At 47.7% G+C, this 17,930-nt stretch overlaps 1 protein-coding gene across 22 annotated transcripts; it reads right to left on the bottom strand.

The window, feature by feature from the left end:
- Positions 1-2,799: 2,799 nt before the first annotated feature.
- On the bottom strand, positions 2,800-4,999 carry LOC109780086 (uncharacterized). 22 transcript variants are annotated; one of them, XR_012201699.1, is made up of 6 exons: positions 4,401-4,999; positions 4,237-4,286; positions 3,864-3,955; positions 3,421-3,456; positions 3,207-3,289; positions 2,800-2,964 (listed from the first exon to the last, which is right to left on the bottom strand). XR_012201699.1 is itself a non-coding variant. In XM_073507802.1 (6 exons), the coding sequence occupies exons 2-6, from the start codon at positions 4,439-4,441 to the stop codon at positions 2,950-2,952; spliced, it is 225 nt and encodes a 74-aa protein (XP_073363903.1). In that variant the 5' UTR covers positions 4,442-4,541; positions 4,624-4,999; the 3' UTR covers positions 2,800-2,949. The 22 variants fall into 22 exon arrangements, 2 of the variants coding, with proteins under 2 accessions (XP_073363903.1, XP_073363902.1); XR_012201700.1 differs by having other exon boundaries at positions 4,237-4,274; XR_012201693.1 differs by having other exon boundaries at positions 3,421-3,955; positions 4,237-4,274; positions 4,401-4,541; positions 4,624-4,999.
- Between the last annotated feature and the right edge of the window lie 12,931 nt (positions 5,000-17,930).

Raw genomic sequence — 17,930 nt, 5'->3', positions numbered from 1 at the left:
GGTTCGAATACGACCTATGTTTGAACAGGAAGCCCCCAAATGACCTTGAGAGTTGTTTAACGACGCTGATTCGAATACGATCCACGTCGGTTCCCAAAAGGGGTTGAGCTATGATTCGAATACGATCAAGAAGCCCCCTAGTGAGCTCGGCAGTGTGCCGATCAAGAGGGTACCGATAGCTATGTTCTCTTTGGTTCGAATATGACCTATGTTTGAACAGGAAGCCCCCTAGTGATCATGAGAATATTTAACGACTCTGATTCGAATACGATCAGGGTCACACCAAAAGGGTTAAGCTAAATTCGAATACGATCAGCTCCCAATGGTCATTAAAGCAGGGTACCTATGTTTGGGTTGTACTTTGTAACAGACTCTTTTTGGTCCCTTTAATTTTTCCTGAGAACTCGAACTTTGCGAGAGATAAATTCTCTTTGAACCGGAAAAACCGGATATTGAGAGCTTCAAAGCTTTGTGATAGACAAATTTACCTTGAACCGGATTTTGAACCGGATTTGAGAGCTTCAAAACTTTGTGGCAGATAAATTTCCTTTGAACCGGATTTTAAACCGGATATGGAGATCTTCAAAACTTTGTGAGAGACAGATTTCTCTTGAACCGGATTTTAAACCGGATATTGGCAAGACTTGCTGAGTCATACCATTGTAGCCCCCGAGTCTTAAGACGACTCGAGGAGTTGTCTTGAGATTCTCCATATTTGACCATAGCAGAAGGTGTATACATTAGTGTTCATAGCGCGATGTGAATCCACAAAATGTTGAGGTGACTGCGGCGGGTTATAAATGATCCCCTATGAGCCGTGTCAGCAACTCGGCCAATGGTTCCTTCCAACTGGATGTTTTTGAAGTTAACCAAACTGTAGTGGCGGCGACTTGTGCGCCTGCCCATTGAGCCGTCCAGTGCAGACGGCGGCTGATAACACATGATAATTTGCCTCCAATTTGTCGGAAGAAAACCGGGCTTCCCAAGCAGTGACTCGCTCATATTCAATAAACAGCTCATGCATACAGGTGCGGCCCAGTGTGGTTATATAGACCAACCCGCGAGAGACGGATGGTAAAGACGACCGTTGCATCAGAGGCGGCACAGACAGATGAGCCGACCGCGGTGTTGTAAGCCGCTCCGGACGGGCGAAGCGAGTCAACCACATTGTGTTGATGTAGTGAACAATTGTCCTGTATCAAAAACCTCGCAAGCCAGAGTAATTGCTCTTTTTAAAGAAAACAATATATATAATATATAAAAATTTACTGGATTGATTTCACCTGATATGTCAGGCCAGAAATTATCCACCACGGAGTTGATGATCATCACGGTGAAGCTGAAACCAATCACGGCCGAGTCGGCCGCGGGAGCAGACAGATGAGCCGGCCGTGGCGTTGTAAGTCGGTGTGGTCGGGCGAGTCAATCGCAGGAGCGGTAAACGACGCGGACGCCGAGTCGGCCGCGGGGGCGGACGGGTAAGTTGTCCGTCACATTGTAAGCCGGTCGCAGACGTGTGAGTTGTCCTCCTTGTTGTAAGCCGGCGTGATCGCAAGAGACGGCCACGGCGTTGTAAGCCGACGCGGTCACGAGAGACGACCACGGCGTTGTAAGCCGGTGCGGGAGTCCGTTGAGTAACGACAACCACCTATGCCAAACAATGTTGGCGTGCCTCCATCTCCGCGGTATAACATTACTTTTTGTCATAAATAATTGCCCTGCATAAACAATATTGCAGACCAAGGCAAAGATAAACTTGTTCTTTGACAAAAACAACAGGTGCTAATAAAACAAACTTGGATGGATATCACCTGATTTATTTGGACGACGGATGATCCGTTTATCACGAAAGAGGTGGCTTAGGCAGACCAGTGACTCAATATAGTCCTGGCGGCTCAGGCAGATCGGCGACTTAATATAACCCCGGCGGCTCAAAGCGGCAAGGGCGGCTCAACGCGGCTCCGGCGGGTTGATGTAGATTAAGCTGCACGGGCGGCGACTTGCGCACACATGTTCCATCAATAAGCGGGCGCAGACACCGGTGCGTGATGGTGCTGACGACCCTGACGTACACTTCACAGGCACAACATGGCACCACCTTTGCTGCACATAAAAATATACAGATCAAAGTAATTCACTACAAGGATCTGGGTCTATTGCAACAAAATTGGTTGTCGCAATACATGTCGATTTGTGGCGATAAGTACCTATTGCCACGAAACAACATTCGTTGGCAGCCGTTGCGACTGGACGCATGGTAATAGGTTATTGCCACAAAAAAGCAATTGTGGCAATAAAGTCTGCTATAGCAACAACCATGTGGGAAGTTGCCACATGTTTTCCTGTGGCAACACTCACCTGATGCCACAATTTGCTTTGTGGAGATATCTTTAATGCAACATGTAAAAAATCATGGCGACTGATAGCTCGTGGCGATAGACATTTGTGGCAACAACCTATGCCAACGACGCTCATTTTGTGGCGCATACTCTTCCGTGGCAATAGTCAATTGTGACAATAAACTATGGCAACAATTCTTGTTTTCATGGTATTAGGTATTTTGCCACGAACCGCTACGCTTGTGGCCTTAGCTTATGGCAACAAATATTCTGGTCGTCGTAACAGGAAATTGCAACATACTAGTTTTGATGGTGATAAATAGGTATCACAACGGGTGAAATGTTTCTTGCAAGAAACTATTGCGACAGTTTATACTTTTCGTGGTGCTAACATGTGGCAACCAAAAGTGGGTTGTGATAATAGCCTATTGCAACCGTAAAAAAAATTACAGGCATTCAATTACAATATTCAAAACCATACATATAATATGTAGATTCATAAAATTCATAATTCTCATAGCAAATATCCATCAAATGATACTCAAATGTAATTTAGCCATCCTAATTAAGGGCCAAGACTAAATTGTCCGTGATCTAGAGTCCAGTCGAGCTAGATCTTTGTATCCTGCAATCAAGAAATTAAAAATAATAATTCTAGTTAATGAGTCCAACATAACATGTCAGTGCACTACAAACAATATAACATGGACCCATGCTTGTAAAAGATACAGAAGTTGTGATTATTGACCACTGATTTGTTCTGCTGTGTACCATATAATTCATGGCATCACCTTTGTAGATAATGTTCAGTTTTGAACATATAAAAATGTGTAGAAATCGCACGTACGATTATGAATGGTCATTTACCTCAACAGCAATGGAGAAATCATCTTTGTTATAGATGAGTAGAAGGTAAACAAAAATGGAGCCATTTATGAGAGTGCCCAAGCCTAAAAATATCAAACAAATTACCACATGAGAATTAGAAGAGGGAGAAGTGGAAGTGCGGTTATATGTAAATCCCAAGTTCAGTGAACCCATGTATTCATGATACTACATAATTGTAGGCAAAACTTAATACCTTTTTGTAAGTAACTGCCTAGCTGCTCCTTCGTACCTACATCCTCATATCTGCACACAGAAATTAGCTCAAATAACATTTATAAGGTCAACCTAGGCCTAGCAGTTTTACTGACAGAGTTTTGTTAAACTTAGAAAGCATAACAGTGTTCATATTTTGAGCTTAATTACTCCAACATCAGTTCTATTTAACACACGCGTCACCTTAAATCAGTGAGGCCACCGGCTAACTGGGGCTCCAAGCGTCCAACACATGAACACGAGCAAAGTGGTTGTGACAAAACAAATCGCTTGACAACAATAATCACATATATAGATCAACCTCTGATTCTTAGGCTATGGTACAGAACTATGCATCAAGAAAAGCTTCGCATATGCGATTTGGCCGGGTAAATAGATGATAAAATTGACACCTTGTACGGGGAGGCGATGCACCATTTTTACCTCGAATCAAAGGCTGGACAGTGAGATATAAAAGAGTAATTATTCCATAGCGAGGGTCCTGTATTGCACTTCATTATACAATTTTGTAAAATCTGGGCAGAAGGACAATTACATTATCAGTCTGCGATGTTCATAGTCTATATCTCAATCTCGTTTTCCCCCAAATAAAAGAAACACACAAAGGCCAATGGCACATGGAGGCAAAGGCCATGGCATATCTGCCTTTCCCTGTTGCAATATGAGTCAATCGGATGACGTGATTCACCGCTAAATTGATGGAAAGAATCAGGGATATATGCTGGGAAACAGATAAATTATAAGAACCAATAAAAAAACTGCATGCTAATATAGGCCAGCACTGTTTGCATCTTACCCGTACAAATCCTTCTGATCACCATGTTTTTTATGCCTCTGCAGACACATCTAAGCTCTTAATTAGTCAATCTTCTTTGTAAAATCCATAGATTGGCAATGGACATACATTATGGGATTCTGTCGTCGGCATCATAGGAAAACGATCTACGATCAAAGAAGAACCTGAGGCAATCGATGGACATATCTCCCTTGCAGCCCTTCATGACGTGCCTATCCCATTGCTTCGCCTCCTCCGAGAGCCCTAGGTGGGGGTAGGAGGGGAGGAGGACGTCCTGCAGCAGTTTCTCCTCATTAGAGCAACACCTGCAAAAAACAGAGCCTTCAACATGTCTAGATCGGGAAGAGAAACAAAAAAAAAATTTAAAAGAACAGAACAAGGACAAACTTCCATGGCGTCCTATACTAGGAGCAGCTCCTCTCTCTCCGGCCATGGCCTTGAATTCCTTTCATTGACACAATACACGCACACATCAAGAGGAGAAGAAGAGAAGTTGTAGAAGAAAGGAGACAGCGGGAGGAGGCTCCATGCCCGGCGATGTGCTGGCCCAAACCCTAGCTGCTGGGCAGGGTCGCGCTTGGCCGCTGGAGGACGCGCGCGCCGGATCTGGCCTGATGGGAGGAAGGCGCGTTGGGAGGGGGGCACGGTGGTGTGCTGGGCGCCGCCAGAGGACGCCGGAATCAGACCGGATCGGGCGCCGTAGGTGGTGGCGGTGGTGAGGAGTGGTGCGGGGAAGAGGGAGAGACGAGCGAGAGATTAGCTCAGGGGGTGGGTGGGTGGGATTTCGCGTTCACGGCCTGGGTCTTCTTGATTTATTATTCGCGGGCTATCAGATTGAAAACCAAACGAAATCGTTCGCGGGCTTACACAAAATTCTGGGCGCCAAAATGTGAGTCTGACCTCACCTAACACCAAACGATCCTCAGGGAAATTCAGTTTAGTAGAAATTTATTTCATTCGGTTACTTTCCGTTTCGAATTTAGGGAGAATAATTTTGAGGTCCACTCGCTAGCTAAAGGAGTTGCGTCTCTTGCGGTGGGTCGCCATGTGTGGCTAGGGGTTTTGCTCGACATTGCTTGTATTCCTCAGATTTTGAATCCTGAATAAAGCCCCTAGTTTACCCTAAAAAAAGACCTCACCTAACACTTGTCTAAAAAAAGACTTTACCTCACACTTTTTTCTTTCTTATTATTTCTTTCTTTATTTTTTCCTTAAAAGAAAGGAAAACTGTTAGAATCAACCGACTGATTTCTAGAAAGAAACATGCCGGCTCGTTCGGCTGCCACGTATCCTGGCGTGTCTCTTCCATCTCCCTATAGCTCTAATCCATACGTCTGCCTTCTAACGTGTCTTTGTCGTCTCGTCTCATCTCTCCTTCCTCTCCCAGCGCGCGGCCTCCATCTCGTCTCATCTCTCCTCGGCTCTGCGCACTCCCTCATTCTGCTGCAGCAAGTTGTTGTCTCTACTACATCCTTTGGACCGCCACCGCTACGACCGATGGCCACCGCCGGCGGGCACACATGACCACCACACAGTGAGCCTTTGCAATAGAAGTTGTGTTGCAGAATTATTATTTTTGTCTTCACCATTTTCAATATCGGTGATGTTACGGATTTTTTTTTGCAAAATAGGTAATGTTGCTGAAACTTTTGCAATGAAGATGATGTGCCGAAACTTCAGGGCATAGTTGTCGCTTGCCACCGTTTGCAAGACCGTCGAGGTTAGCCTCCGCCACCGGGCCCCTTTACTATGGCCCTTTGCAACGACATGTCGCATCATATCATCAGCATTACGGTTGCAACATGACCGGCGTTGTTGTCACAACATCAACGGCATTGCGATTGCAGGAGCGTCCTCAACATCGCCTCGTCGTCGTTGCAGCATCACGGGCTGGCTCGCCGAACAACCATCCACGCGCTCGCAACATCAATGACACTTACCGGCCATGGCAGAAGCAACGTGTGGTCGGCCATGGGGAAGGAGCAGAAGCTACTTCTGTCCTACTAGCTTACTAGTATTAGCTGGCTAGTATCATGCGAAGCGCTGAAATTCAAAGACACAGTGGCGTAAACGCTGCGTGCAGGGCCATGTAACTGAAAAGGCAGTATCCCCGTGTGAACACACGCCCAACATAAAAGTTGTGATCAGTGTCATGGGACGGTGTAGGGCGTGACGGACAGATGCGTAAAATCGGCCGGCTTTTTGAAAGCTTTTCCCTTGTTTTAATGGCCATTCGGTGCGTGGCCCCGTTGTCAGCAAGGCAAGTCCCACTAGTCTGGACAGTATGGCGTCAGGGTCCACCGCGCTAGAGTAGGTCCAACATAATCATGTCGTTTTTTCTTAAACAAAAAGCATAGAGATTCAACTACGTAAATTATCAACCGAACCAATTTAGTTTTGAGATTTACTTATTGGCATATCACATATTTGTCAAAAACAACCTATTCTTTAATTTGCTGTAAGAATACAAGTAAAATTTGACAAATACATGCACAGCCCAGTGGTCTGAACCTTGATCTGCAACATGGTGGATGGGCATTCGAATTCCTGCCCAAGCGAAAGCCTGCAAATTTTTTTGGGTTTACTACGCGCTGGCCGGCCCCACTTGTCATCACCCCTGGAGGTCGCCGTGGATGTCACCCACGCCTGTCAGCCCCAGCGAGTCCCCGGGCCTGCAATTCAGTGGCTGCGGCTAAAGAAGTCCTCGGTCAGATTCAGCTCCAGATCTGGATCTGGCAATTTTCAAACCAGGGACCCTCTATTTTCGAGTTCCATCTGGCAGGTCCATGTTTTTGGCAGAAAACACCATAGTTTTAAAATGGCAACAACTTGCCTATTTTCAAATCCAAATTTAACAAATTAAATATGTATTCCTATCAAGAAAGTGTGTTCTATCCATTTATAAACTTTTGCACTGTTTTGGTTAATTCAAATTGGTACGATTAAAAATATTTAATTAGTCCTAAAAGCTTGCAAAATCATAACTTAATATCTATAAATTCAAATAATATATTTTCCCACTATTTAACTTGTAACTAATGCAAAGTCACACCGGTATTGCAATATATTCCGAATATTACCACAAATAGTTATTCTGTTGAAACACCTAGTCTCTATTACAACAAAATGACTGTCTCGCGCAATGGAATTTGTTTGTCGCAATATCGCTACCATATTGCAATGCCGATGCAGTTTGTTGCAATAGGTAGCCACTCTTTTGGAACAATATGTGCAACTAATGCAACATCACGCTGACGTTGCAATAGCTTAGTCTCTATTACAACAAAATGACTGCCCTCGTGCAACGGAATTTTCTCATCGCAATACCACTACCATATTGCAACGCCGACATACTTCGTTGCAATATGAGGCCTCTATTGCAACAAATTTAGTATTTATCGTGACCAAACTAGGTTATGGCAACATGTGCGGCCTATTACCACAACCGGAGAATTTGTGGTAATATTGCGTTTTATTGCAACAAACCTTGTTGTAGCAATAAATTTTGTTGCAATAGACCAGAATCCTTGTAGTGATTGTTCTTTGATGAAAACAATATTTTAATAAAATATAAACTTGGATGGATGGTCCGTTCCACGAATCAACTTCCAGTACTTGCAATGGCAACTTAGCCACTCTCCCCTGATTTTTTTTAGCACCCGGCCACTTGACCTTTCTTTCAACCGGTCTCTTCTCATCTCTGGCATGGTCGGTGCAGAAGGCCAGGCGGCAAGGCGGAGGCGATTCAGGGCCAGTCAGAAAATTTCCAGCGTTCCCTTCTGGTTGCATCCGAACTGTTGGTTGCTATAAGTAGCATTGCTTTTTCTGAAGGTTTGCCCCGTGCTTGTACTAATAGTACTTTGTAAAGTAATACTAAAATTATCTTCTGACTTCGGATAATGTGGGAGGCCGATCTGGAGAACTCACGGGGCTGCAACTTTCTTTTCAACTCCCAGTCAGCTTCCCACTTTCCTTTCTTCAGGCCAGCAGCCAGCAATCTTCAGGTGAGCATGCAGGAGCGCAGCCGGGGGCGAGGCGTAGTGGTAGCTGACACCCATAGGTTGACATGAGCGCGCGGTGATCCGGCCGAGGTGGGCCACATCAGAGACGGCCGCAAGGCCGGGTGGCTGACGCCGAAGCTGTCTGATGGCGTTGGTAAAGGCGGCTCTCGGAGGCAGCCAGGCGGTTCGACCCAGCGGGGCCGGGTGACGCGGGGTCCTGACGAGTCCGCGGTCGATGGACCGGACGAGGCGAGGCGCGACGAGTGACCTGGCAAAGGCGGCTTGGAGAGGTGAAAGCGAAGCCGCTCGGTCAAGGGCGACTCAGCGCAGCCCCTAGCAGAAGACGAAAGCGACGCGGCAGGTTTCAGCTGCAGCGGCGGCGGCGGCTCAACATGAGATGGCGGCTCTCTGGCGGCGTTTCGGCGCAGGGCAGATGAGGACCAGCAAGGAGGGGCGCTATGGCGGCTTAAGCAAATGGCAAGTTGTAGCCTCAGAGACAGCCGCGACAGGTGACGGCTCCGCATTTGACTTTGATTTGAAGTGGCGGATGTAGACAACTCGTAGTGAGGCAAGGGCAGCTCTTGCATGAGACGGCCCACGGCGGCAAAGCTGCGCCGCCAAGGCAATTTGGCACAGTTGCAGCCGTTGACCATAGACAGAGACTTGGAATAGGGTCAGCTCGGGCGTTGCGACAGAGGCGGGCCGTCCGGGCGGCTTGCGACTGTGTTGGCGACTGAAGGTGACTTGTGCGCTCGTGGTCCGGCAATAGCAGGTGGCCCGCTGGTCAGACCACGGTTGTATCAGTTCCCGAGTCGTCGTCGTCTCCACGTCCGGGTGGTAGTGGCTCTTGATATAGCAATCAATTTTATCCATCAAATCTCCGTGAGCATGTATGTACTGATATTCTGGTCGGCCTTAAGTAAATCTCACGTAGAATAGAAAAAGTAGAGTCAAAAGCACCGGACGTAGTGTATAGAAATAAGACTAGTACTCCAGTACTTAGCGAGTAGTAGTGCCTGATTCCTCGGGGCTTGAACCTGTAATCCAGCGGCCGGAATTTGCGGAACTCGGCCGATCGGACAGCAGATTTCTTTTGTCGGATTCGATCGAAAGTACAATTTGACAGCTTGTAGGACTCGGTGTAGAAACGAAAACGGATCTCCTGTCGACGGATCGTGTCGCGTCGCCGGCGGCGCACAGAACATCAAACCCTAATTATTTTTATCTCCATCTGGTAAACTTGCACTTGATGCAGATCCTTACAAACCGGCTCATCTTCATCCGGTAAATTGCAAACTTCTCAATCCCTTGAAGAAATCCCTCCAAGAACTCAACACCACCGTGCGCTAGCCCCACGGTGGGCGCCAACTGTCGTGGAATTGTCACGGCAGATGTCCTAGTGTGAGGACTTAGTCGTGAGGCCAACGCATCTATGCGGTAGCTTGAGAGGGGTTGATCGGAATCGAGAGACGCAACACAAGACAAGGATTTAGACAGCTTCGGGCCCCGGGAAACATCATCCGGTGACAACCCTACATGCTGTTTGAGGCTAGGTCTCATTATGATCACGGGAGAGTCGCCGGGAACCGGCTCTCGGTGTCTAGCCCTAGAGATTGTTTCTTGTTACTTGTCCCTCTTTGAGGTGCCCTACCCCTCCTTATATTAGTTAGAGGGGCGGGTTACATGCGGAGTCCTAGTAGGACTAGAACTAGTCTATCTTTTCTTACAAGTTGAATACAAGTCCGGGTCTTGCTTCCGCGTAAAGGAAATATTCGTCATCCCTTTCCTTTTAAGCCGGCCCACCATCACATGAGCCGGCCTTCTGGGCCTTGGGCCTAGTCTTCTATCTGACCCGCCGTCGGGGTCATCCGTGAGTCATCAGGCTTGTGAGTCGTCTGACAGTGAGCCGCCAGACCCGTGAGTCGCCAGTCCTCCGGCGGGTCACGGTGAAGCGCCAAGTCCGGCCGGGTCATACCGCGTGGTATATCCCCGACAGGACCTTTAGTACCGGTTCGTGCCATGAACCGGTACTAATGCCTCAAAGCCCATTAGTACCGGTTGGTGCCACCAACCGGTACTAAAGGTTTAGACCTTTAGTCCCGGTTGGTGCCACCAACCGGTACTAATGGGCATCACACCCTTTAGTCCCGGTTCGTGGCACGAACCGGGACTAAAGGGCCCAGGTGAACCGGGACTAATGCTTTAGCCGCACGAACCGGGATAAATGCTCACATTAGTCCCGGTTCGTGACTGAACCGGGACTAATGTGAAAACTGCCCTGTGACCAAAACCCTGTTTTCTACTAGTGAGCATCAGTCTAAAAAATCAAGGAAACACATACATCTCTGGAGGTAGCATTATCAACTACTGTGTAAAGTTCAATCCAATGCTAGAAAAGTATTAATGTGACAGTGGATGACTTGAAGAGGCACATAATCACCCTTGTTGTGCATGCCAGCTTCAAATATATGGTTTCCGCGCAGCAAATCAAGAAGAAATTTGTTTATGTACTAATTTCAAAGAGTAAAGATTGTAACAACAAATGAGTAATGAAAACATAAAATAAAAAATTGAAATGCATAATGTTTAGTTAACCTGGTTAGACAACTGGTTCTGGAGATTCCGTGGATACGGTTTCCCCTTGGAGTTAAATGCGCAAGACCAAGGCATAATTCCTGTGACATAATCGAGGTGTCTTTCAACATTTCTATGTTAAGCTAAACAAAAAGCTCTGTCCGACATTTTGCAAAAGAGCAAGAATCAATAGAAAAAAACCAATCACATACATAGTGTTAATAATTGTAGATACTATGGAGTTCACACGATTCAATATTTTTTTTTCTTTTTCGAGTGTATTTGAAGGCACTGTTGACGCCTTGTATTATGAGATCAATCCTGTGTCATGTTGTTCTGAAGACATAACTTCCTCTCCTAGGCATTTTAGAGTAAGGGAGAGAGTTCAGTTGAGTTGTACCTGTAGGGAAGGCATGGCAGACGTGGAGGGAATGTGGTAGGGCGGAGGCTGTATTGGGCGGCGGCACGCTTAGGTATGCCGATTCTTGCGGCGCCGCTGCCGGGCGTCATGGCTAGCCGTGGGGGTCCCCGCCGCTCGATGTTAACATAGGCTGAGCTCGACGGCCTGCATGGCGAGAAAGTGGGCACTGGGATCGAATCGCATAGCCCCAATCAACCGGAAAACTCAGATCAAGCGAGTGATGGAGATCGAATGGCTAGAAAAGCTCAAATCTGTAAAACAGGCGGCCAGAAACCAGAAATAGAGGGTGTGGGAAGGCTGGGAATAGGCTCGGTTTTACTGTCCTAAATTTAAGGATGACAGATGTATAATAATCTCTACTATTAAGGATGACAGATGTATAATAACGTCGTGATGCTATCGATACCTCCTCCCACCGATTTTTCTGTCCATCGCTTCCCCGCACGATTTTTCTGGTTTTCTACTTCTCTTGGTTGACCATCTCCCCACGTCCTTCCTCCCACCGGTTTTTCTTATTCAGTTTTCTTCCCTACTGAACCGGTCTGCCCTACACCCCACGAATGATCGTGCCCAGGCCTCCGCCGATTGACGCATGCCACTGCCGCCGCAACAACCACCCCTCCGATCTGAAGTGTAGTGCCTTCCTTGTTGCCGTTGCCTCGACGTTCTGCACTTCCTGCCGCCGCCGCAGGTCACTACCTGCAGTTCCCCGTCTACTTTTCCCACGGACGCTGGCGATGGGAAGGAGAAGGAGGTGGGTGAGGAGACGAGGGCAAGCGCAAGAGTTGCATCGTTTAAGGAACGTGGTACAGGTCAAGAGCCACTAACATCGGCGTGGGCGTCGGTCGTAGGTAAGCACTCTTTCCTCTCGCCTATCTCATTTCCCTCTCTCGCAGTGACCTTCCTTTGTCTCCTCTCTCTGTCCGCGTCGTGGCAGTAGGGCACATGCTGGCCGGCTACGAGTTTAGTAGGGGCTCATGGATGGGTAAGGGTAGGCTTGGCAAGGGCTGTTCATGTGTCGCCGAACATACTGCAAGCGTGTGTGTCGAGGCCAGACTTGGAACAGGCAATGGCGAGCATGGTGCTTAGGCGAATGTTGGAAGTGTGGCCGTACTTCATAAGTAGCAGGTAGAGGTGCACACAGGCAATGGTGGGTAGGGGCGCCAATGTTCAGTCAGAGGAGAATACGAAAGATGAAGCCACTGGGCCACATCAGGCATGTATAGCTGATCCATGGCCATGCATATTTGTGTCAGAACGGTTCGGCTTGAGGCAATTTGGTAAAATATATTTGGAGGGTGAAAAGCTAGATCCACTTGTTAGGGCGACACATAAGTTCACTTAATTGATAGATAACTCGGGCATGTATTCTTTCCGGGAATTCAGTCAAATTCTATGAATTATTTCAGATATGTTTGATAATTACCACTAGCTGTATTGGTTGTGTCTATAGGCACCTATATATTCCTCTCCATCTTTGATGGATGCCTATAGCATGATGCTTTTAGTTTTCACTATCCTCGGTTTTTGGAGCATCCTGTGACTTCATTTATTTCTTCTCAGGGTGGAGGGAGCCTATTGATTTTACATACATCTTTATATGGTATTATGTATACATTAGATTCGCCAGTTTTCATATGTACAATTACCTTGTCTACTCTGTAAGCTCCCTTCCCATTGTACCCTTATGTTCCAACTTAGCATGCAATGCATCTCTCCTTATATTTAGTTTTCATAAGATTTTATTATATAGTTTAGCCTATTAGTGAATGTGTTTACTTTATGCATTGGTCTGTGCAGATGAGATAAGGGTTACTTCCTAGGCATGTAATTGGCTTGGTCATCTAAGATTGTAAGAGAAGATTTTAAAGCTATGCTTCCAATACTAAAAATATTCCTCGTGTCCATGTGTGAGTATAGTAAGAACAATATGTGTGTTTTCTCAAAGCTACGGTGGTGGTAGCAGCCACATAAGCAAAATGGTATAGAGTAAAGACATCCTTCTCTCTATATGTTTTATTTCTATAGGAGGCTCGTGATGGCACATAACAGTGGAGGGGAGGAGATGCAAAAGGAGGATGTCGAGGAGCGAGGCAAAGAAAAAACAAAGTACAGAAAATCCCTCTTCATTTGGTGGATCATATGGGTGTGTCTAGCCACGTTGCCTAAAATGTGGATGAAGCGCTCAGTGTACTAGCATGAATCAGGTAATTTTCATATCACCATCATATCATTATACTACACATTTCCAGTATATTGCTGCATTAAGGCATTACTAAATCTTTGCCAAATGACATTGGGAAAAAAACTTGAAGTTTGAGAAATAAGATCTACATGTAGTGATAATATGATGGGGATATTTAGAACACGATGAAAAACTGCTACAGAGAGATGTGGGGTGAAGCGGCGAAGATGAGAGGTTCAGAGACAATATGATGATGTGTGGACGGGAATGACATAGCATTATTTCAGCCGGCATGAGCATGCACTTCTAAAAATAAGTTGTTTGATTATATATTTTATTGCTCCGTGGCAACGCACGGGCATACAGCTAGTTAAGTTTAAAAGGTGTGTCAAATATGAAAATACACAGTTCCAGCGATATAGACCTAAATATATTACCCTTTTTAAATCGAAACGCAAGATTCAATGAGGGTCGAGACTACCGTTGGCGCCAGTCAGACATAGGATGGAACGTACATAGATTACTTCTTATTTTCTGAATATTAGTCTGAATTTACATAAGTTACTTCTCAGGGCCTTGGAATATATACGTCTTGTTACATCGAACCATCGCGATCAATCATCTCCATCGAATAGTGGGGTTCAGGATACCTTTTTATATTTACGCAGTACAAAGCAGCCGCTCTATTGAGGGGTGGGGCCCATCACAATTCTGCAAAGGGGCGACAATATGATAGAAATAGAGTACCGAGTTAAGAACCTTTCAGGGCTAGTTCTTCCGTTTAGACATCAGCCTCAGTAGTTTGTCCTTCCATGTTGCTGCAGGACAGAAAAGACAAATCAACACTAATTTAACAATACTAGGTAGATTTTAGATAAAGCCACTTATATTATAAGGACAGTACACAATATCAATTTCTTGGATGTGATTTACATGTTCATGTCGAATCAGGTGACAGTTTTTTTTCTTTGCTCATTTGTACAGCACAAACTGGAGCTAGTTTTACAGCACACAACAGTCCTCGCCTTCCAGCAGAAAAAATAATTGAAACATCTTGAGAACACAGAACTGTATGAAATCCTTATCAAATAGCCAAATATCATCCATTGTTTCTAGGGCATTGATGCATCAAGACAAGGTCATCAAAACACATAAACATTACCTGCATCTTTGTATCTCTCTTCAACAACTGCAATGAACATGTTACGCACAAAACCAAACTCTTGATCCTCAACACAAGGCTGTCTATCAGGTCTGACAAAAAGCTAAGCGTAATGAGACTAACATGCAGGGATGAGCTTTCGAACCTCAAATTGCACACAGATAGAGAAAAATCTCTACAATGAAACACAACTTTTAATGGAAGAAAAAATTATCAACTCATAACTGACCCTTCAACCGTAAAAGTTACTGTATCCAGCTCGTTTTCTACAAGGTCTGACTGACAACACTAATTCTCATTCTTATGACAATTCACATACATTTTTCACTGCCAGTAAAACCAATCAAGTTAATGCAAGGAAAGAGGTATATAAAACAAAATGCTGTTTCACAATTTGTTCATGCATTCAGGCCACAAAACCATAGGTCCATAAAAGAGATACTCCCTCCGGCCGAAAAAACTTGTACCTCAAATGAATGTATCTACCACCAAGTTAGTACTAGATACTTTCGTTTGAGAAACAAGCTTGGGACATGCTTTTTTGGACCGAGGATGTACCTGTCAAGTTCAGTAAACAACAAACCACCTGATAGGCGAGCTGAGGCCACGAATTTTGCTGGCCCGAATGATCTTATGCCGTCGCTGCATTCAAGATTCCTATGTACTTGTATAGGAACCTGTTTTTGTTAAGAGCAACGGCATAAATATATATGGTGCACCATATAATAAAAAGATGTGGACTTAAGATCAACTTTGCTATGAACACGAACGCAATTCTAAAATTACCCTCACATTTGGTGTCTGGACTATGGAAAGCATGACATAATTACCCCTGGTTCACGTGCATAAAACTGTAAAAAAAATACTCCTGGTGATCCATTTTGCTAACGCTAGTAACCTTGTGAGTTTGCAGCTACATTGTCAAGTCATCTACAATATTAATAAAAGCCGCTAAATAATGAAGTCTGAAAAGGAGAAGAATCAAGTTAAAAATAAAAAGAAACTGCAGCAACAGAAAGAGAAACAGAGAAGAATGCCATCATCTAGTGCCAGAGCTATTAGATAGTACAAACCTGAACCTTCGACATTAAAATAATACCTTGCGAGAGGATTCTCAATCGTGCTCAATCCTCCCACCTCCTCACCGCTCCGCCGCCTCCCCCGCGGGCGACTCGGGTGGTGCCGCCGTCCCCCGTCTCTAGCCCCCTCCCTTGCTCATCCCCACGCCGCCGCCGGCCGGAGCCGCCAGGGCAAAGCCCCTGCGGTGGCTGGCGGCAGGGGCTTCTTCCTCCACCCCTCGGATGCGGGCGACGCGGGGTGGCCTGCCTGTCAGAGGCGTCGGGCGCGCGCGGGGCCTGGCGGCGCTGCGGCGGCGGCTCCAGTTGGCGACGTGCCGCGGCACGACGGCGTCCTGGCAGCTGCGGGCCGCAACGCGGCAGCTGCGTGCCCCTGACCGCGTCCTGGATCAGATCTGGGCGTCGGTGGGTTGCGGGCGGCTGGGGAAGACCTTCGTCAGTCTTCTCCAGCTCTAGTTGGTTCTCTCGGGGCGGATGGTGGCGGCGGAGCAGCGGCTTCGGGTGGTTGCATGCCCGGCCGGGTCTCACGGCTGGAATCTGGCGGGCGGTGCAGGTTGGGGCAGTGGCCCGACGTGGTTGCTGCTCCGGCTGTGGGCGGCCGCTGTGTTGTATGGTTCATGCGGCGGCCGTCCAGCGGCGCGGTGGCTACACGGTGGTTCGGCGGCTCTGCCTGCGGCGACGGCCGGCTCTACTCCGTCGTCGGCTCGTCTGCGGTCGGACCGTGTCGATCTTCGCTTCATCTCCTTGTCGTCCGTGCTCTACTTCTGTCGAAGGGCTGGCCCTCTCCCAGCTGTGGTCCATCGTTCGTCTCGCGCCCGGTGCGGCGGGACCGACCTCGTCTCGCACACGGTGTCGTCGGACCGAGCTTGTCTCGTGCACGGTGCAGCAGGACCGACCTCGTCTCACACATGGTGTAGCAGGACCGAGCTCGTCCCGCGCCCGGTGCGGCAGGACGAGTCGATGGAGGCCCGTTTTGGCCGGCCTATTGGGTCTCCGCAGTGGTGATGTCCAGGGGTGGGAAAGTCAGGATCTTTCCTCTCATCTCTTTGGTCGGGGTAGCGGCGGATCTTGGGTGAGATGGTGTCTAGGTCTCGGATGCCGGGGCAGTGGCCCTTGGGGTGGTGGTTGCGCGGTGCTCTTGGGCTGAGCCCGTGGCTTGGTGCTGCCCGGCTGCCATGGCCTTGTAGGCGGCGTGGTAGCCGGGGTGTGGCGATCGGTGGCGGTGAGTGTTGTTCGGGGTGAAAACCTGTTCTATCTTCGGACGGACCGGCGGCAGCAAAGCTCGGTCCCTTCTTGAAGGCGTCGTCGCGGCTCTCACTGTCCTTCGTGTGGCTCGAGGGGAAACTCTGATCCTCGGATCGGGCGATGGCGGCGCTCTGGTGTCGTATCCTTTCTGAAGGCGCCGTCTTGGAGCCTATGGTTCGTCGTATGCGGCTTCGTCTCTTCACGATAGTGCTAGGGGTGGTGTTGCTGTGCTCAGTGCTTATGTATCCTGCCTTAGGTGTGTGCGTGTGTTGTGGTGACGTGTGTTTGTACCGGGTGATGTTGATCTGTGCTTTATATATAAAACGGGGCAGAAGCCTTTTTGATAAATAATACCTTGCAGTGAACAGCAATAGTCGAAGATCAAAGGGAGAGAGGTGAGTTGCGCCTGTAGGGAAGGCACGGCGGACGTGGAGGGAGTGTGGTAGCCTAGTAGGACGGAGGCTGTCTTGGGCGGCAGCGCGCTGAGGGACGCCGATTATTCCGCCGCCGCTGCCGGACCTGATGGCTAGCCGTGGTGGTCACCGCCGCTTGAGGTCAACGTAGGTTGAGCGCGCCGGCATGCGTGGCGAGGAGGAAGACATCACTAGTAGAAAACAGGGCTTTGGTTCGGGCCTGGCCAGCCCATTAATCCCGGTTCTTCACGAACCGGGACCCATGGGGGGCATTAGTCCCGGTTCGTGAGCCCAGGGGGCCGGCCGGGGCCTCGTGGGAATTGGTCCCGGATCGTCTGGATCCATTTGTCCCGGTTCTAGGCACGAACCGGGACCAATGGGCCACGCTCCTGGCCCACAGCCATTGGTACCGGTTCGTGCCTAGAACCGGTACAAAAGGGGGGATTTAGTCCCGGTTCCTGCCACGAACAAGGACAAATAAGTTGCCTATATATACCCCATCGTCGCAGCAGAGCACTCCACAGTGCTCTGTTTTTTGCTGGCCGGCGAGGGTGAGGGCATTGGGTGCTCTAGCTCACCTCCTATGCACATGAGGTGTTCGATGAAATGCCCGAGCC

Source organism: Aegilops tauschii, chromosome 2 (assembly GCF_002575655.3).
Source record: "Aegilops tauschii subsp. strangulata cultivar AL8/78 chromosome 2, Aet v6.0, whole genome shotgun sequence".
NCBI lineage: Eukaryota > Viridiplantae > Streptophyta > Magnoliopsida > Poales > Poaceae > Aegilops > Aegilops tauschii.
This window is presented reverse-complemented; position numbering and strand designations above follow the sequence as displayed.

What these genes read in the sequence shown, in the direction of transcription:
- LOC109780086 (XM_073507801.1), bottom strand. Translation starts at nt 4,669, where the DNA reads ATGGCCGGAGAGAGAGGAGCTGCTCCTAGTATAGGACGCCATGGAAGT. An exon ending in GATCAGAAGGATTTGTACGG is followed by an intron (nt 3,457 to 4,236) that starts GTAAGATGCAAA and finishes ATGAGGATGTAG; the next exon opens with GTACGAAGGAGCAGCTAGGC. An exon ending in AGGCAGTTACTTACAAAAAG is followed by an intron (nt 3,290 to 3,420) that starts GTATTAAGTTTT and finishes TGATATTTTTAG; the next exon opens with GCTTGGGCACTCTCATAAAT.